Here is a 20,444-nt window from a genome sequence, read left to right on the forward strand (position 1 = left end):
TTGAGAACCACTGGCCTATGCCTGTACTATCAACGCAGAAAATTGATTAGTCTATTTACTATCATCTATTTAGAGTTTTCATCATGGCTCCTGTGATATTAGCATTAAATATTGCCTAGTTACTTGGTTGGACAATGAAGCTGAAACGCCTGATGTCAGACCAAAATAATTTATTATGATGTAGGGTCTTCTTTTTCATCCAGCAAAGCATTAATACGTCTTTGAAAAGATACAAGTCCTGGACCAGGAGTCTCAAACTCAAATTGGCGAGGGGGCATTTCAGTAACTCACAATGCATAGTAGGGCTGTTTTAACATTAAAGGACAAGAAAAAAGTCTTAGCTTTTCTTGTCTTGTTGTACATATTGAAGGGGGCGTTTAAATTGCTATGAAAATACAACAAATAATAGGCATAGTGATTAATATTCTGTCCCAACCAATTGTATTGTCCCAGTAACGTCAGATAGATAGATAGATAGATAGATAGATAGATGATAGATAGATAGATAGATAGATAGATAGATAGATAGATAGATAGATAGATAGATAGATAGATAGATAGATAGATAGATAGATAGATAGATAGATAGATAGATAGATAGATGGATGGATGGATGGATGGATGGATGGATGGATGGATGGATAGATCGATGATATGATGGATGGATGGATGGATGGATGGATGGATGGATGGATGGATAGATAGATAGATAGATAGATAGATAGATAGATAGATAGATAGATAGATAGATAGATAGATAGATAGATAGATGTATAGATGGATGGATGGATGGATGGATGGATGGATGGATGGATGGATGGATGGATGGATAGATGATATTATAGATGGATGAATGGATGGATGGATGGATGGATGGGTTGATAGATAGATAGATAGATAGATAGATAGATAGATAGATAGATAGATAGATAGATAGATAGATAGATAGATAGATAGATGGATGGATGGATGGATGGATGGATGGATGGATGGATGGATAGATGATATTATAAATAGATGGATGGATGGATGGATGGATGGATGGATGGATGGATGAATGAATGGATAGATTATATTATAGATGGATGAATGGATAGATGGATGGATGGATAGATCAATGATATGATGGATAGATGGATGGATGGATAGATAGATGGATGGATAGATAGATAGATAGATAGATAGATAGATAGATAGATAGATAGATAGATAGATAGATAGATAGATAGATAGATAGATAGATAGATAGATAGATAGATAGATAGATAGATAGATAGATAGATGGACAGATGGATAGGTGGATAAAATAATGGATGGATAAATGGATGGATGGATGGATGGATGGGTGGATGGATTGATGATATTATAGATAGATAGATAGATAGATAGATAGATAGATAGATAGATAGATAGATAGATAGATAGATAGATAGATAGATAGATAGATGGATGGATGGATGGATGGATGGATGGATGGATGGATGGATGGATAGATGATATTATAAATAGATGGATGGATGGATGGATGGATGAATGAATGGATAGATTATATTATAGATGGATGAATGGATAGATGGATGGATGGATAGATCAATGATATGATGGATAGATGGATGGATGGATAGATAGATGGATGGATAGATAGATAGATAGATAGATAGATAGATAGATAGATAGATAGATAGATAGATAGATAGATAGATAGATAGATAGATAGATAGATAGATAGATAGATAGATAGATAGATAGATAGATGGATGGATGGATGGACAGATGGATAGGTGGATAAAATAATGGATGGATAAATGGATGGATGGATGGATGGATGGATGGATTGATGATATTATAGATAGATAGATAGATAGATAGATAGATAGATAGATAGATAGATAGATAGATAGATAGATAGATAGATAGATAGATAGATAGATAGATAGATAGATAGATAGATAGATAGATAGATGGATGGATGGATGGATGGATGGATAGATGATACGATGGATGGATAGATAGATAGATAGATAGATAGATAGATAGATAGATAGATAGATAGATAGATAGATAGATAGATAGATAGATAGATAGATAGATAGATGATATGATGGATGGATGGATGGATAGATGATATTATAGATTGAAAGAAAGAAAGAAAGAAAGTAAGTTATGTTGATATGCCCTTCTGAAAAGGTGGTGATTATCACCTGAGTAACTCATAGGTGCACAGGAACATTCAGCAGTAAGATCTCATCACAGATTTAAAATGAGATTTGGCTTGACCCCTTAAAACTGAGAGTGTAAGTACAGAATGACCAGCTCTGTGTATTGAATAATACTGAATTGAATGATAATTTCCAGTTTTGGGTGAACCACCCCTTTAAATGTTGTGGGACGTTTGCGTGGGCAAGCACCTTTTTTCAGAATAATAAAATAGGAAGTTTACCTAGATTTCATTACTTGTGGTCCTCAAATTATCCATTTCTGAAACGAGTAAACAGATTACAGCCTTAATTTCACCTCCATGTTTCCTGTTTTCTGTAGGAGCCCAGATATAACGAGCCGGTCGATTGCTTTGACAGCGGTGTTGATGGACTCACTGCAGATACCAGTTCCCCCTCTCAGGTCTCCAGCCTTATGGCTACCTCCAATGGCATGTCTCAATCCTGCTCTCTCTCTCGCTCGCTGCACAGCCGCAGTGGCTCTGCCGGAGCCCTTAATTTAGGAAATGACATTCTACGGCAAAACATCTACAAGAACTTTATGATGGAGTTAAAGACTGCCCGACTTCCAGCAGAAAGAGGAGCTGAAGATTGGTGTGAGAGCTCCTCAGAGGAAACAGGAAGCAGTAGTCAAGAAATCCCAGGGTCTCTGGAGCAGCTGGATTTGCTGTTCGAGAAAGAACAAGGGGTAGTTAGGCGAGCTGGGTGGCTGTCCTTCAAGCCCTTGCTCACTGTACACAAGGACCGCAAACTGGAGCTAGTGAGCCGTTGAAAATGGAAGCAATTCTGGGTCACTCTCAAGGGTAAGTACACTATGATTACTGCAACTACCACAGTGATCTACAGTACAGTGTCATTCACCTTTGTGCAGTGAACACACCACACAACTGCTCAAAGTGACCGATGATGACCTGCTTTTGCTTTTCTTGCAGGTTGCACACTGCTGTTTTATGAGACCTATGGAAAGGCATCTTCAGAGCCAGAATCTCCATGCTATGCCTTGTTCGCAGAAGATAGCGTAGTCCAGGCTGTTCCCGAACACCCTAAGAAGGAGAATATCTTCTGCCTTAGTAACACCTATGGCGATGTTTACCTTTTCCAGGTCAGATTAAAAACATGAGTTTACAGTGTAATTCATTCATTTTCCTTCAGCTTAGTCCCTTATTTTCAGAGGTCACCACAGCGGAATGAACCGCCAACTATTTCAGCATATATTTTACATAGTGGATGTTCTTCTAGCTGCAACCCAATTCAATTCAGCTTTATTTGTATAGCGCTTTTATGATGCGTTCACACCAGACGCGGAACACGCGTCAAGCGCGAGTGATTTACATGTTAAGTTAATGCAAACGCGCGAATAGACATCCTGCGGCGCGATACGTGCGGATGGCGTGGAGCGAATGACGCGAATTGCGCGGTGCGAATACCGCGATACGCGCGGGGCGAAATGATCGTTTTGCGCGTTTGACGCGCTTAATGTGCGTTTCGCACGAATCTCTCGAGTTCGAAAATCTGAACTTCAGCGGACATTCGCGCCGCGTTAACCAATCAGAAGCTTGCTCTTGTGGGGGCAAGATTGTGACGTAGAACCTGTTGATAGGGTCCTGAGGGAAATCCTCCAGGCGACACCGACAACAAGTCATCAAACTGGGCTTGGCTCAGTCAGAGGCACCGCTGAAAGCCTCCGTCATCCATGTTCAGTTTCTGGAGGAATTTATGAGCTCACAGAGCTGGATGCACATCTGAAAGGATGTAGTGGTCTCAGACACGACCCTAAACGTATCGACGCTGTTTTTCAGCCTTCATAAAGTACATAAACTCTGTTATTTTCTTCATAAAATCCATGTTAGCCTTTTAGCAATGAATCCCTGCCCATCACGCGAATCCGCATCTGTTCTGAAGTGAATTTGATAAGCGAATGAAGCGGATTTGATGCGCGAATGAAGTGGGGTTTGACGCGCGAATGAAGCGAGTAAACTTAAATGTTTACGTGGCTATTTACGCGCGAATAGCGCGATTTGTCCACGCGTTCCGCGTCTGGTGTGAACACAGCATAACAATGTAGATTGTGTCAAAGCAGCTTCACATAAATGGTCATAGTAACTGGATCAGGGTAGTTCAGTTTTTAGTGTTTAAGTTCAGTTCAGTTTAGCTCAGTTCAGTGTGGTTTGAAGTCATTACTGAGAGTCCAAACACTGAAGAGCAAATTCATCGATGAGTAGCTTTTCAGATCCTGAACCATGCAAGCCAGTGGCGACAGCGGAGAGGGAAAAAAAACTTCACCAATAGGAGAGTGAAGAAAAAAAACCTTGAGAGAACCAGACTCAGCTGGGCATGACCATTTTAATTTCTCTGCTGGCCAAAAGTCTTGTGCAGAGCTGCAGTCTCAGCGGTGGAGGCTGGAAGCTAGGCCTCAGCGAAGACTCGTCTGTCCCTGGGGCGTCACTGGAATCAGTCTCATGCTCTCCTCTCCCTTATGACCACCGCAGCAGCTGCTCAGGATACGGCCTGGTCCCAAATATGGACACCTTGGGATCATCTCGTCGCTGGTCTTGGGTCCAATCAGTGACTCCGCATAATCTGAGGACCTCGGGATGAGTATGCCCAGGTGGAAATGGAGAATACTGTACTGGAACCCAGTACTGGAAAACACCCATACACACTCATTCACACACATGCATGGCCAATTTAGTTTATTCAGTGCACCTATAGCGCATGTCTTTGGACTTGTGGGGGAAACCGGAGCACCTGGAGGAAACCCACGCCATTATGGGGAGAACATGCAAACTCCACACAGAAATGCCAACTAGTCCTGCCGGCACTCAAACCAGTGACCATCTTGCCGGGAAGTGACAGTGCTAACCACTGAGCCACCGTGACACACATAGATAGTTTTTATTTTATTTATTTTAGATTAAGTCGACTCGAAGAATCAAATAACCTTATTTAACCTATTCACAGCCGTTTTGTAGTTTAAAAGGTCACGTTTACTTTCTTTCTTCTCGACTCTAGGCCTCCAGTCAGACTGACCTAGAGAACTGGGTTACTGCAATTCATTCAGCAAGTGCCTCTTTGTTTGCGAAACGCTACGGCAAAGAGGACACACTGCGATTGTTACGTGGGCAGATCCGTGGCCTTCTCCAGAAAATCGACATGGATGGCAAAATGAAGAAAATGGCCGAGCTTCAGTTGTCCGTTGTTGGTGACCCCAAAAACAGAAAAGCTATTGAAAACCAGGTAAGGTTTATTGCAGTCATCCATTGTAATTGGCAGGGGTTTCAAACCCAATGTTTGGAGGCCCACAGCTCTGCAGTTTGCAAGTTTCTAGTAATCTTAAAGAGCTGGATCAAGTGTATTTAATGCACTTACAAATTCTCCTTAGCACTTTCATTTAGAGAAATCCCCATCACTATTTCAAACTCTGTGTATTCCACTTTGTCAATTATAGGGAATTTTACTTGGACAGAGTCTTGACGGTTTCATTTATACTTCCCAGCACCTACACTCACTGGCACTTTATTAGGTACACCTGTCCAACTGCTTGTTAATGCAAATTGAGAAAAAAAAGCAGCTCAAATGTTTGTGCATGCTATGATATTATCACGTATGTCTTATTGTGCAATAATCTGGGGTCAAGTAACTGAAATGGCACCATTGTCAAATTCTTAAAAAATATAGTTTGTTACGTTTTGATGTTTTCAAGTTGGATTTTGGTCATTTTCCAACACAACCTAAAATCAACCGAATATCAACATCTATTGATGTTACAGCTTGGCGTTGTGTGGACATTACCACTATGTTGTCTGTCAGATGTTGGATTTTGGTTGCCGTACCTGACGAATAAATATCAGCATTTGACGTTATTATGACGTCGGTTTAAAATGTTGATTCAACGTTGGATTTTGGTCATTTTGCAACCTAAAACAAACAAAATATCAACTTCATTTCCTGTCGTTATTGGACACCAAAGTAACGTTGTCCTTAGACGCTGGCCACCTAAACCTCACCTAATTTTAATGATTATGATTTTGTGTGTCTGCTGGGTCAACACAGGAATGTTTGAAAAAAATATTTATGATTTATCACAGTTAGGTATCAGTTGCCTAAAGGGTTGTTGTTGTCATTATTGTTCGATAATCAGCATCATAAATCACTTAATATCAATATTGAGTAATTGACCAATCACAATAAAGTATTTCAAAAGACACAATAATCATCAAGTTTTCATTTTTAAAAACCATGTTTAAGTTTATACATCAGGCCCGGATTGGCTAATCGGGAGAACCTGGAGAATTCCCGGTGGGCCGGTCAATTTTTTGGCCGCGAGGGCCGGTGTCCCTAGCTGCTTGCACTTTCAGCAGTTGCACTTTTTTGATTTATTTGTTTATTTGACCTTAACCTTACTCTTTTTAATCATTATTTTGCCACAGCTCCGCTCTTTTTATTTATTTTCCCGCAGCCCCGTGAGCAAAATGCTGCCTGCAGGTTGATGACGATCATCATTAACCTGCGGGCTGCACCCCATTCCACTCTAAACAGCGGCACCTTCGTGAATATTAATTTATATTAATGAATATTTCACCTGCTCAACGAAAATCAGATGATTCACTACATTAATAAATCTGACATAACTTGATCAGAAATCTAAAAAGGGGAGAAAAAGAGCAGGGTAAAAAAAAAAGTAGACATCATTAGCAGCAGATAACAGTGCCGTCGTGGTCTAGTGGTTATTACGTTACGCTATGACGCAGCCACCTGAGTTCGAACCGCACCAGATTATAATATGTTTTTTTTTTTCATTTTTAGTGTTAAGACATAAAATACTGTTTGGGTTACTTATGTAGGGGTACATATTTTTTTTGTGTGACGACCGTTACAAAGGACTGTATATCTATAAAGAATTATTGTTCTCATATTTATGAAAAACATTTGAAGTTCTAAAGCAGCTGTGTCCTTGAAAAAGACGTGTTAATGTCATTTGAAACTGAATTGGAAATGACGTTATTTTAATATAGTCAGTCGTCGACTGAGGTGGGCCGGTCTAAAGCAGGTCGCACACCAGAAGCGCCGCTCGGCGCCGCGACACGGCGCGTACATGACAGTTTAAAGTATCACACACCAGACGCGCACATTCGAATGATATTTAACATGAAACTAATCAGATGGCGCTCTGTGGCGCGGCTGAAAAATGAACTGCGTCCTGAGCCGTTGCCGGGCGCCGCCGACAGCCGCCGACTTGCGGCGCCGGTGTGTGTATCCTGATAGAAACCTATGTTTAGAATTCTAAAATGCATGGCGCTGCGTGGTGCCGCGTGGCACGGCGCGCCGCCGAGCGGCGCTTCTGGTGTGCGACCTGCTTAAGGCTTGATACTCCAGAGCTAAAAAGTAGTACCACTCCGGCCCTGGTATACATGGTCTTGCCCCTAAAGTAGTCTGTGAATTGGTACATAAATTCAGTAGTGATGTGACGAAGACTAGAGGGGCAGTAAGTGGGAATTGTTGAAATCCGCAGATGCAGAACCACTGTGGGTCAGTCATCCTTTTCAGTAAAAGGTTCACATCTCTGGAATGCCATGGCTGTTCAATTAAAGTTACGATCAGAACTCCCAGTTTTTTTCGGTAAAGCTGAAAGAATGGTTGAAATCTTTACAGCAGTGTGAGTATTAAGCATTATGCTTTCAGGTTGGTCACGTTTACATTTCTCTTTATGCAGATTGACTTGCATTTTTTGTTTGTGGCTCTGTATATATTGTGCATGTTTGCTGTAGGCCTATTGTGTTTTATTCTTTATTAAGGGTGTCATGATTTCGATTTTAAATCGAAATCGATCAAAATTTATACTTAATTTCGATTATCGAATCAAAGAATAGAATCGTCGATGCTGCCACGCCCCCATGTCACGTCAGCTTGGCTTGCCAAGCGGGAAAAAAAACACGCTTGTTGAAGTGCTTGTTGAACTGCACACGCAGGAGACCCGTCGACAGAGCTTAAACCCTCTCCTCTTTCAGAAAGTCGCCGGTGTGAAAGTATTTTGGATTTCCAGTTAGTTAATTTGACCGTTCGTGTTGTCGACAAAAAAAAAAACACAGTTTGCAAGCTCTGCTATGTACATAATAGGGTTGGGCTGATAGACGATGGGCGCATCGCGATCTTCCGCCCCGCCCCCGTTGCAAATCCGCTCGCGAAAAATACACACTCAGGCCCTGTTTACACTAATAGTTCTTAGTTTTTAAATGGCATTTTAGAACGACAACGATCCACATCCACACTGGCGTGTAGCATTTCTGAGCAGCCCTCCTCCTCAATACCGCTGAAAACGCACATCATGTGACCACACACACACAGGCACACACAGACGCACACACACTCGAGCGCTCGAGACAGCAGGTCCAGGCAGTCAGCGGGTCAGTAGACTGGTTCAATCTTTTACTTTCACACCTGTACTTGGTAATTTTAGCAAACACCTCAGATACTGTTGGCTGGTTCCTGTTGGTTGTGCACCTTTTTTACCGACGCCATTATAACGACACAGATCACTGCCTATTCACGAGTCCCGCAGAAAAAGAGATTGACAGGTGGTAATTATGTGTGTAACTTACCTTTATTCATTTAGTGTATGATTTGTTTATGGGTAAAACAAAGACCATGCAGGTCAGGTAGTTTAAACGGTAGGCTACAAATAATTAATTCATTGTTAATCAATTAATTATTCATAATCGAAAATCAAATCAAACCGTGACTTAGAAATCGAAAATGTAATCGAATCGAGGATTTGGAGGATCGTGACACCCTTATTCTTGATTGTTTTTATTTTTATTTTATACTATATGCCCTGTGTACGCAACATCGGTTATCTTTGTAGAACAATGTCCAGTGTATTGTCCGTGTAGAATAAACAAGCAAAAAAAAAAAACGAGTTGTATTAAAGAATGTTGAAGAACCTGTAACCATTCACCTTCCATAGTAGGAAAAACAAGTACTATGGAAGGTTTCAAGTTTCCAGGACTCTTCAATGTATCTTTTGTGTTCAACAGAACAAAAACAATGCTCAAACTGGTCTGGAACAAGTCATGGGGAGTAAACAGTGACAGAATTTTCAACTATCCTAACAATGTCTGTGTGTGAGTTTGATATGTTGAAGAAGACAAAACAGAGTATGTGCTTTAATATCTCTTAAAGACAATGAAGGTGCAACTACAAAAGATCTGAGTGATTTTGTTTGAGGCTTTGTCATGAGGTGTTCAGAGATTTCCGAATCCCTTCGTTTTGTCTGAAATGGTGAGGTAAATCATTGAGGGCTTTGCCATGTTAACAGAAGGCATGCTAATCTTACTAGGATGTATGAACCACATAGCTTTAGTTGACTAATGTAATTAGAAGTTTTTCCCTCTCCCTGATAACAATCAAACCAAGACTTCATGGGAAATTCTGGAGCTGACGCAAAGGTCAAAGGGGGAGTCAGGGGGTGCCAGGCGCTGGATGAGAGATTTGGGGAAGGCGAAGAGGTTAGAATGGTCTGAGAAACCTGACCACTTTGATCTGTTGTCTTCACAAATCAGTGCCAGCTGAGCAGTTTGAAGTCTCCACTGACCTCATCTTCCCCTCCCCCCCCAAAACTCAATTATAATTGTTTTACATCTACAACACTAACACTAAAGCGCTCTGTATGAGCTAGGGGAACGTTCAAAGACACAAATGAAGGTTAAAGGTGTGGACCGGTTCAATTAGCACTGGAATAAGAAACAATACCCATGCAGAATTTGAGAGTTGGATAGTTTGCACACAATTATTTCAGCAAGCTAAATGAAATTCAGCCTGGCTATTGCTTGTCTTGTTTACTTCAGCTTTCTTAAAGTTCTGCTTGTTTTTGGAGCAATAATGCTTTTCATCTCAAGTGATAATTGCTTTGTAAAATGTGTGTCTTCTCTGTACCATTTAAACACTTTGTTTCTGGGTACACAATTATAGAAAATGTCTGGGATCCAAAGCCTTGTACAAGCCACTGTGTTCTTTTTAGTGTCTAAGCTGCACCTTCTTAAAATGCAGTTCATCACTAGAATTTCCACGTTATTGGCACAGTGCCTGTCCAGGCTGATCGTGCATGTGTCACTCAACAGATTATGTGTGACTTTAATAGTTCAAGAAACGTTAATCATAATGTCACTAAACTATGCTAAAAGCTCACACGTACAGTGCATACGGAAAGTATTAATATCGCTCCACTTATTCCACATTTATGTTTGAAGCTCTAAATTGAGCTCAGGTACATACTGTTTCCACTGATCATTCTTAAGATGTTTCAGCAGCTTAATTGGAGTTCACCTTTGGTGAATTCAGATGATTGGAAATTATTTGAAAAGGCTCACACCTGTCTATATAAGGGCCCAGGGTTGACAGTGCATGTCAAAGCACAAACCAAGCATGAAGACAAAGGAATTGTCTGTAGACCTCCGAGACACAAGGCTGGGGAAGGTTACAGAAAAAGTTCTGCTGCTCTGAAAGTTCCAATGAGCGCAGCAGCCTCTATCATTTGTTAGTGAAAGATGTTTGGAACCACCAGGACTCTTCCTAGAGCTGGCCGTCCATCTAAGCTGAGTGAATGGTGGCAAATGGCCTTAGTCAGGGAGGTGATCAATAACCCGATGGTCACTCTGTCTGAGCTCCAGCGTTCTTCTGTTAAGAGAGGAGAACCTTACAGAAAGATAACCATCTGTGCAGCAATCCACCAATCATGCCTTTATGGTAGAGTGGCCAGACAGAAGACACTCCCCGCCTGGAATTTGCCAAAAGGCATCTGAAAGACTCTTAGACCATAAGAAACAAAATTCTCTGGTCTGATGAGACTAAATTTGAACTCTTTGGAGTGAATGCCAGGTGTTACGTATAGAGTAAACCAGGCACTGCTCATCACCAGGCTAATACCATACCTACAGTGAAGCATGGTGGTGGCAGCATCATGCTGTGGGGAATGTTTTTCAGCAGCTGGAACTGGAAGGCTAGTCAGGATAGAGGGAAAGATGAATGCAGCAATGTACAGAGACATCCTGAATGAAAACCTGCTTCAGAGTGCTCTTGACCTCAGACTGGGGCGACGGTTCATCTTCCAGCAGGACAATGAGCAAAAGCACACCGCCAAAATATCAATGGAGTGGCTTCACAACATTTGGGGAATGTCCTTGAGTGGCCCAGCCAGAGCCCAGACCTAAATCCTATTAAACATCTCTTGAGAGATCTGAAAATGGCTGTACACCGTCGCTTTCCATCCAACCTGATAGAGCTTGAGAGGTACTGCAAAGAGGAATGGGTAAAAATTCCCAAAGACAGGTGTGCCAAGCTTGTGACATCATATTTTTAAAAAAAGACTTGAGACTGTAATCGCTGCCAAAGGAGCATCAACAAAGTGTTGAGCAAAGCCTGTGAATACTGAGGTACATCTGATTTTTCAAGTTTTTTTTTTTTTACTTTTAATAAATTTGCAACAATTTCAAAAAACTCTTTTTTTCACATTGTCATTCTGGAGTATTGTGTGTAGAATGTTCAGGAAATAAATTAATTCAATCCATTTCGGAATAAGGTTATAACATTAAAAAATGTGGAAAAGGTCAAGCGCTATGAATACTTTCCGGATGCACTGTAGAGCTTAATTGTGACCGATGCAATATTGAGCCAACTACACTATCTCATATGTGTGGTCTTGTTCAAAATTCAAGGGTTTCTGGCAGTTATTATTTAAATATCTCTCTGATGCACGAAATACCTATATAAAACCTGTGGCTATGATTTCAGTATTTGGTATCACAACACACTCGTTATGTTTTAATAAGGCAAGATAAATGTGATAGCCTTTGCTACGGTTTTAGCTAGAAGGTAAAAATTGCCTTTAAGCAATGGCTCATGGAACTTCTATACCACCTGACCTTAGAAAAAACACACGATATACTGTAAGTGGTTGTACTGACATGTTTTATCACACTTGACAACGTGTTTTAGATCACTTAAAGACGATGGACCCTTCAGTTGTTTTAGAAGAATAGAACCTTTGTTATTTTTTATTATTTCTTTTTCTTTTTATATGAGTAAAATATCTTTTAATTAAAATTATTGCTTTTTTTGTATTTATTTTTATATTATTTTATGAATTTTTATTCATATAATTTTTTTTGGACATTTTTATAGAACCTAAATGTACATGTGTGTCACGGGTTTTGTTTGTTTGTTGTCTAAAAAAAAAGAAAAAGTAAAGAGCTATTTATGCTGCATGAATTATATCCGTCATGTTAAAAAAAACACCTTTAGGAAAAAATGATTTATTATGGATTTGAACATTCTTTGAAACATTTTGGGATAATATTAGTTCATACGTCAGCTATTTCACAATACCATTTTGGACATTTTCTGTTGGTGTAGACACATTTTTAAAATAACAACCTTAGAAGGTGTAGAAGGAGCCTAAATGGTACATTAGTCATGACTGTCAGTCAAACATCGCTCTCTGTTTTAAGTGGGTTGTTTAGACTAAGTTTTTAAAAAATCTGCAAACTAATATTCTTCATGGAATTGTGATTAACAGCCCTGGCATGTTTCTTTCCCTTTTTTAATCTGTTTTGTCAAAAGAGCAAAGCCCTAAATTCCAGGGTTTCCCCTATGAGCTATTTTTTATTACAATAGATAATGGCTTTTGCGGATTAGAGAAAGTCCCATTATGCCCCTCTCACATCTGAGAGCAATTACAGCCACAAACATCCATGACTCAGTCTGTTTCTGCCACTATAGATAACAAAAAGCATCATTGTGCTTGTCACTAGTGGGAGCAACACCCTTTCTCACTGATCATTGCTTTCATTTGTGGACAGATTCAACAATGGGAGCAGAATCTCGAGCGCTTCAATATGGACCTTTTCCGCATGCGATGCTACCTGGCCAGTCTGCAAGGAGGCGAGCTCCCCAACCCAAAGAGCCTCCTAGCCACGGCCAGCCGCCGCACCAAAGCTGCACTAGCCCGATTGGGAATCTTCTCCGTCTCCTCCTTCCATGCACTGGTTAGTAGCCTTGACTGTAAGCTATTACTCTGTCCAGATTGATGGGTGCTGATCATTCCATTGTGGGGATCCCTAATAAAGAAGAGGTAAACCTGAAGGAAAGCAGAAGTGAGATCAGTGGATTCTCTGCCTACAGACTATTTTGGGGGATGTAAACAAAAACAATGGTCCCAACGTATTTCCTGATTTACATTTTTAATTTCTATAGTTTCCGAGAATTCAAAAAGAGCCACATATTGATAAATAATGTTATTATAGCTGTTTTAACATTACATTATGGTTGAATTGTTACAGTTATAAAATAGTTTAATAACAAGCAGGAAATATTCATGGGCCAATGACTTGACATGACGACATTGAAATGGTCTATACATTAAATTTCTGTCCCCAACCTCAACCTTTTTATCAACGTGGCCCAGGTGTGGGTGTATGTAGATTGCTAAGCGACCTTCAACAGTTCTCTCAGAGGATGACCAGCTGACAAAACATTGTTGCAACTCTGATACAAGTTTTATTTATAGAGAAAATTAAAAATCGTTGGGTGTTTGAGTGTTCTGCGCTGGATGTTATTGCCTGGACGGTGAGAGCTTGTTGCCCCCAATATGTGCATCGCTTCCAATATGCAAACCCCTTAAGTCTGGTTTATACTTCTGCGTCAAGTGACCGGCGTAACCCATGGCGCATGCAACGTGGTAGCTGTGCATTTATACTTCTGTGCATTGTCTCTGTTGGTCTGCATTACACTTCCGAAACGCTAGTTGGCAGTGAGGTGTTAATATTCCTCTGTGTCGAGTTTCTTCGCTGCTGTTTTGCTTTTCCTGAACACTTCCTGGTACAAGTGGCTCAAACTCGCTCATTTTGAGGCAGGAACCGGCGGACGTGCAACAACTTTAACTATGAGGTAAACACAAAACAAAACTTTCCATGCGGAGCTTCTTCACGGGACTCCACACTTGTAAACAATCGCTTCATCAGGCTCGCGCCATTCACGCTGCTCTCGGTCCCGCCCAGACTCATCAGCGATACCAAGCCAACCAATCACAGAGCTTGCGCTACGCGTCGTTGCGACGTGTAGTTACATTTTTTGAGAGGTGCACGTCAGCGACGCCGACGGCAACGGCGAAGGGTTATGCGTCAGCGCCGTAGCATACGCCGGCGTTTGACAGAGAAGTATAAATCAGCCTTAAGGCGCCGTCATTTGCGATCAGTGTTGGGGAAAGTTACTTTTGAAAGTAATGCATTACAATATTAAGTTACTCCCCCCCCAAAAGTAACGAACTGCGTTACTTAGTTACTTTTTATTGATAGTAATGCGTTATGTTACCTTTGAGTTATTTTTGGGTTACTTTTCCTTATGCCGAGTTCAGACTGCATGATTTTACCCCTGATTTTGACTCAACGACTCAAATGCCTGACGACTCAAATGCCTGAAATCACAGGCAAATCGGTGCTTGTGCACGTGAGTGACAATCACACAGTATGATCTATCAACGACGTGATCTGAGAGAATCACCAATGAGTCGCCGATGCCTGCGAGATATTTGGCGTGCAAAATTTCTGGAGCTGTTGGCGATTCAAATCATGCCGTGTGAAATGAGTTTTGACTGAAAATAACATCAGCGATCGCCTACAGCCAAGGAGAGAGCAGCTTTCACTTGTGTGTGTGTACCTGCAGGCCAGCGGGAGGTTGAGGGAGAAGTTAAAAGCGCTCATTTTTGGTTATTTGGACCCAAGAAATGGAGGAAAAACTAGTATAAATTTGACAGGAGCACCCGTGTCTGTTTTACATTTCATACAGAAAGTTAAAAAAGAATGTTGAGGAGAAATGGCTAATTCCCTTTAAACCCAGGTGAGCAAATATGTACATTTTCTACCCCATTAAAGGCTTTTTTCTCATTATGTAGTTAATAACAAAAGATAAACGACGTGTTTTTGGCTGTGAGACGTAGTTTGGACAAAGTTGTCGGCGATTCTTCCTATAGTAAAGTCATGCAATGTGAATGTCCCTGTCGCCGATCCATCTTGCAGTGTAAACAAAGCAGCGACAGAACGCAAGCCATGATAGTCATGCAGTGTGGAAACATCTGTGACACGACTACTTTGAAAATCATGCAGTCTGAGCTCGGCATTTCCTGGCTGAGGTTTGATCTTTTACAGAACTTGCAGGTGTTTTTTTCACCTTTTTCATCTCCCAGATTGACCAGCTAAGGCCGTACTCACACTAGGTACAGTTGCCTCGTACCGGGCCAAAGCACGCTTGTCCCCCCTCCCGTCTCCCCCGATGGCCCGCACTCAAACTACAATCGGGCCTCGGCACGCTTACGTCATCGCTGCTGCGCTGTTCAGTGAGAAGCGCTCTCTCACTCAGCAACACAGTGGAGATTCTCTAGTTATATCGTTTCAGATGTTTATTATGCAGTGACGTGCAGTCAAATATTTCGCCAAACAGTCCTTAGGGATGCGGTGACATGCAGTCAGATATTTCGCCGAACAGATCCGCCACTTTTGGCGCTCATAAACAATCATAAAGCTCTCGTGCTGCAGGAATGAGGAGGTCTGCTGTAGGCGTGCAGCTGTCGTGCAGTGAGGAGTTCTCGTCTTTAATAAACTACGGCAGGTTGCGTTCACTGAACATTAAGAATGATTAATAAATCCATATGAAACAGTCCCTTAAAAGTCACATCTCGCTTTCAATTTCGGGCTTTGGCGGGTATTGCACTCACACACAAGCGTACCGTGCCAAAGCCCAAGTGAACCGTGCTCAGGCACACCTCTTCCAACCGGGCCAGGGCCGGCCAAGTGAACCGTGCTTGAGCCCGATTCAGCGCACTCACACTTCTCAAACGATCCAGGAAACGGGCCTGGGCACGGTACGGATGGCATAGTGTGAGTAGGCCCTAAGACCAATGGCTTGAAACCAGCCTGGAAATCTCTAAAGCCCCTCTAAAACCAGCCTGGTCAACCAGCTAAAACCAGCCAACCAGCCTAGACTGGTTTAGGCTGTTTTTTTAAGTAGGATTAGCTGCCTGCTGCAACTACTGTTCTCGTCTCCCAATGCTCTTTTCCCCTGAAGATATTGTACGAGGACACCATTTATTGTTACATCTGCAATTTCTGTCTAGCTTCTTACCGCAAATCTCTTTGTTGTCCTACAGATCTGTTCCAGAGATGAGGCCACGATGCGAAAGCGCTCTCTGTCTCTCTCCCACAGAGGCCGCAGCAAGAAAGGGGTCTTTTCATCCCTTAAGGGCCTGGATACTCTTACCAAGCGAGGCCATGAAAAAAAGCATTCTCTCTCACAGGTAGTACACCCACTCCGTCTGACTTAACCCAAATGTTCGGAAAGTCTATTTGCATATCAAGTTTTATGTATTATGTTCATGCTGGTGGGAAATTCCTCCCACAGGTGCAAATAAAAAGACTTTGATAAATAAAGACTCTCTAAAGGTAGTAATTACAGAGCTGACAGGATTCAAAATGCAGTCGGTTCCCCCGCATCACCTCCCTTCTCCGAAATGCTCAGAGATAATAAAGGGGCTATTTTCACTCTAGGAATTTCATATCTGGTTACCAAGTTTAAAGCCTCGAGGTTTTGATGAAGCTGATGATGTTTCCTCCCTGTTGAGCTGTTACTGCGCTGTGCTAATAATGGTGGTAAATTGTCAGTTAAGGAACTGGGCCGGGCTGTTTGTTTAAACCCAGCGAGGGGTGACCCGTGAGCCAGAGTATTTTATAGATTTCCTGTCAGGACCGTGCCCTTGAGAAAAGCATTTAACAGCAGGTTGTTGCAGGTGGGACTGTCTCTGCAATTAGACAACTGTGTGTTGTTTGGAATGGAAAGTGGCAGATAAATGAGTAACCCATGCCTGTTTTGCTGAATCTGTTGCATTTCTTTACCACCTAGTAAGCCGTCTTAAGGGCCGATCACAGCAAACATGCTTTTACTTTCCCAAATTGCAAGGCGCACTTTTTTGTTATGTCCCTAGTCAACGACTGAATCAGCTCCCTGTTGTGCGAGAGTGTTGCTGTTGATATTAGTGTAGTTGTAATATTTAATATATTTTGATATTCAAGATTTGTGAAGTCATGTAGCTCTGGAAAACTCAAAACAGCAACCACAAGTCCATCTTCAAAAGTCTCCGTAGTCATTTAGACAACACAATCACTGCAGGCACATCAACGGAAACCCCGCCTCTGCTTTCATTTGATTGGATAATTAAAAAGATACAACTGACGTTACACCATTTTTTCGCTCAGAGTTTACTTTTTTTCACGCAAGGGCAAAAACGCGAGGCGCAGCAGGCAGTTAAAGCGCAAGGTGCACAGGGCGCATAAGCAGTGCGCAAAATGCTCGCTGCCGTTAGTAAATCATTCAAAAAAGGCGCCTCTCAATGCAAAAAAATTGTTCGGTATGATCGACCCCTTAGTCTGTATAAGGGGCCAATCACACCAAACATGCTTTTCCGTTCCAAAAATGTGAGACACACCGCACTGCTATTTTTGTTGACAAGAAAAACAAGTACGACTGAATCAGCTGCATAACGTGAGCGAGTGTTGATATTAATATAATTGTAATATTTAAAATTAATGTTAAATTCAAAATTTGTGAAGTCATACAGCTCCGGATAACTCAAAACAGCGACCACAAGTCTCTCCAACATCTTCAAAAGTCTCCGTAGTCATTTTGACAACACTAACACTGCAGGCACCTCAACGGAAACCCCGCCTCTGCTTTCAGTTGATTGGAGAATGAAAAAGACTGGACTAACGTAACACGCTTTTTTTTCCGCTCAGAGTTGACTTTTTTTAACTGTGAGTGCACAGCGTGCTACGGTAAAAACGCGAGGTGCACAGTGTGCATAAGCAGTGCGCAAAATGCTCGCTGCCGTTAGTAAATCATTCAAAAAAGGCGCCTCTCAATGCAAAAAAATTGTTCGGTGTGATCGACCCCTTAGTCTGTATAAGGGGCCAATCACACCAAACATGCTTTTCCGTTCCAAAAATGCGAGACACACCGCTCTGCTATTTTTGTTGACATGAAAAACAAGTACGACTGAATCAGCCGCATAACGTGAGCGAGTGTTGATATTAATATAATTGTAATATTTAATAATATTGTTAAATTCAAAATTTGTGAAGTCATACAGCTCCGGATAACTCAAAACAGCGACCACAAGTCTCTCCTCCATCTTCAAAAGTCTCCGTAGTCATTTTGACAACACTAACACTGCAGGCACCTCAACGGAAACCCCGCCTCTGCTTTCATTTGATTGGAGAATGAAAAAGACTGGACTAACGTAACACGCTTTTTTTCCGCTCAGAGTTGACTTTTTTTAACTGTGAGTGCACAGCGTGCTACGGTAAAAACGCGAGGTGCACAGGGCGCATAAGTAGTGCGCAAAATGCTCGCTGCCGTTAGTAAATCATTCAAAAAAGGCACCTCTCAATGCAAAAAAATTGTTCGGTGTGATCGACCCCTTTGTCTGTATGAGGGCCAATAACACCGAACATGCTTTTCTGTTCCAAAAACGCGAGGCACACCGCACTGCTATTTTTGTTTACAAGAAAAAAAAGTACAACAACTGAATAAGCTGCATAATATGAGTGAGTGTTGATATTAATATAATTGTAATATTTAATAATATTGTGAAATTCAAGATTTGTGAAGTCATACAGCTCCGGAAAACTCAAAACAGCGACCACAAGTCTCTCCAACATCTTCAAAAGTCTCCGTAGTCATTTTGACAACACTAACACTGCAGGCACCTCAACGGAAACCCCGCGTCTGCTTTCATTTGATTGGAGAATGAAAAAGATTTGACTAATGTTACGCTTTTTTTTCCCGCTCAGAGTTGACTTTTTTCAACTGTGAGTGCACAGCGTGCTACGGGTAAAAACTTGAGGTGCAGCAGGTGGTTAAAAAACGAGGGACGCATAAGCAGCGTGCAAAACGCTTACTGCTGTTAGTAAAACATTCAAAAAAAGGCGCCTCTCAACGCAAAAAACAAATTCAGTGTGATCGACCCTTAAAGGCTCGTACACAGTGGGACACTTTTCAATTGTGTTTATCGTCAGCGTTTTTCGAGATGCTTTTCCGGATTCAAACCCAAGCGCTTTTCACTGGCATTGACCAGAAGAGTATGCAAAATCACTCTTTGACGTTAGATAGCACTACACAACTTGAAGCTTCTGGCACCCACTTGTAACACAGAAGAGGAAGACTAGGTTGACACGCTTCTTGTTATGGATGGTTTAAGTAGCAACTCCAGCTCTTGTGATGAAGAAATTCTTGCTCTTGTTCACCAGAGCAAGAAGCAGCTTCACGTTCGTATTGCCTCTGGCCTGGGCATCTTCTTCAATGTGCGATCGCGTTGACCGTTTTGCACTTGAGCACCTCCAAGTGCTGTTTACTGTAACTTCAGCAGCTCTGTGCACATGAACAAAAGTGCCAATCTGATTGGTGGAGAAGGTTTTGATGTGGCACGTCAAAACAAGATGACCATGAGGCATTTCTTTTAAAAATGACTCTTTTATGCCTGTGGTTTTGCACGTCGGTGTGCACGACCACATTGGCGCCCTTTATTTTGTCACGAGGCGTTAAGCGTCCCACTGTGCACGGGCCTTAATTCTGTATAAGTGTGGAAGATTCCTCATGTTGTCTTCTTCATTTTGGCTTTGTGAAAAGGACCTCAGTGAATTGAGCTGCTGTTCTTACAGTGGTCTTCCGCAGGTAAGAATTACAAGTTTGCTGGACCGCAGCTAGCATAGCATGGCTTGTAGAATAATCTTGATGTGTTTTGGAGATATAATTGCGTTTACATTTGTTTTTTTTTATTCACGTTTTTACTCAAGACCACTTTCCTGATTTATTACAGGGGACGGGTATTGAACCATATGACCAAAATAAATCTAAATACTTACACAATTGGGCAGCACTGTGGCTCAGTATTGTTGCCTCACAGCAAGAAGGTCACTGATTCGAGTTCTGACTGGGCCAGTTGGCGTTTCTGTGTGGAGTTTGCATGTTCTCCCCGTGTTGTCGCGGATTTCCTCTGGGTTCTCTAGTTTCCCCCACAGTCCAAAGACATGCGCTATAGGTGAATTAGGTTAACTAAATTGGTTGTATAGTGTATGTGTGTGTGTGTGTGAATGAGTGTATAGATGTTTCCCAGTACAAGGTTGCAGCTAG

The 20,444-nt window shown here is 41.6% G+C and overlaps 1 protein-coding gene and 1 long non-coding RNA gene across 2 annotated transcripts in view; one reads left to right on the forward strand and one right to left on the reverse strand.

Moving 5' to 3' along the window:
• The window catches only part of LOC147840047 (uncharacterized), a 543,896-nt gene that overhangs the window by 111,713 nt on the left and 411,739 nt on the right, over nucleotides 1-20,444 (reverse strand). The gene's annotated exons all lie outside the window — the stretch shown is intronic.
• tiam2a (TIAM Rac1 associated GEF 2a) overlaps nucleotides 1-20,444 on the forward strand; it is a 128,313-nt gene that overhangs the window by 17,797 nt on the left and 90,072 nt on the right. The window contains 6 exon segments of the mRNA XM_087291088.1: nucleotides 2,539-3,019; nucleotides 3,149-3,318; nucleotides 5,229-5,453; nucleotides 13,070-13,255; nucleotides 16,411-16,557; nucleotides 19,941-19,985. Coding sequence (XP_087147214.1) covers nucleotides 2,539-3,019; nucleotides 3,149-3,318; nucleotides 5,229-5,453; nucleotides 13,070-13,255; nucleotides 16,411-16,557; nucleotides 19,941-19,985 — 1,254 coding nt within the window.

Source organism: Danio rerio, chromosome 17 (assembly GCF_052040795.2).
Source record: "Danio rerio strain M-AB ecotype USA chromosome 17, GRCz13ab, whole genome shotgun sequence".
NCBI lineage: Eukaryota > Metazoa > Chordata > Actinopteri > Cypriniformes > Danionidae > Danio > Danio rerio.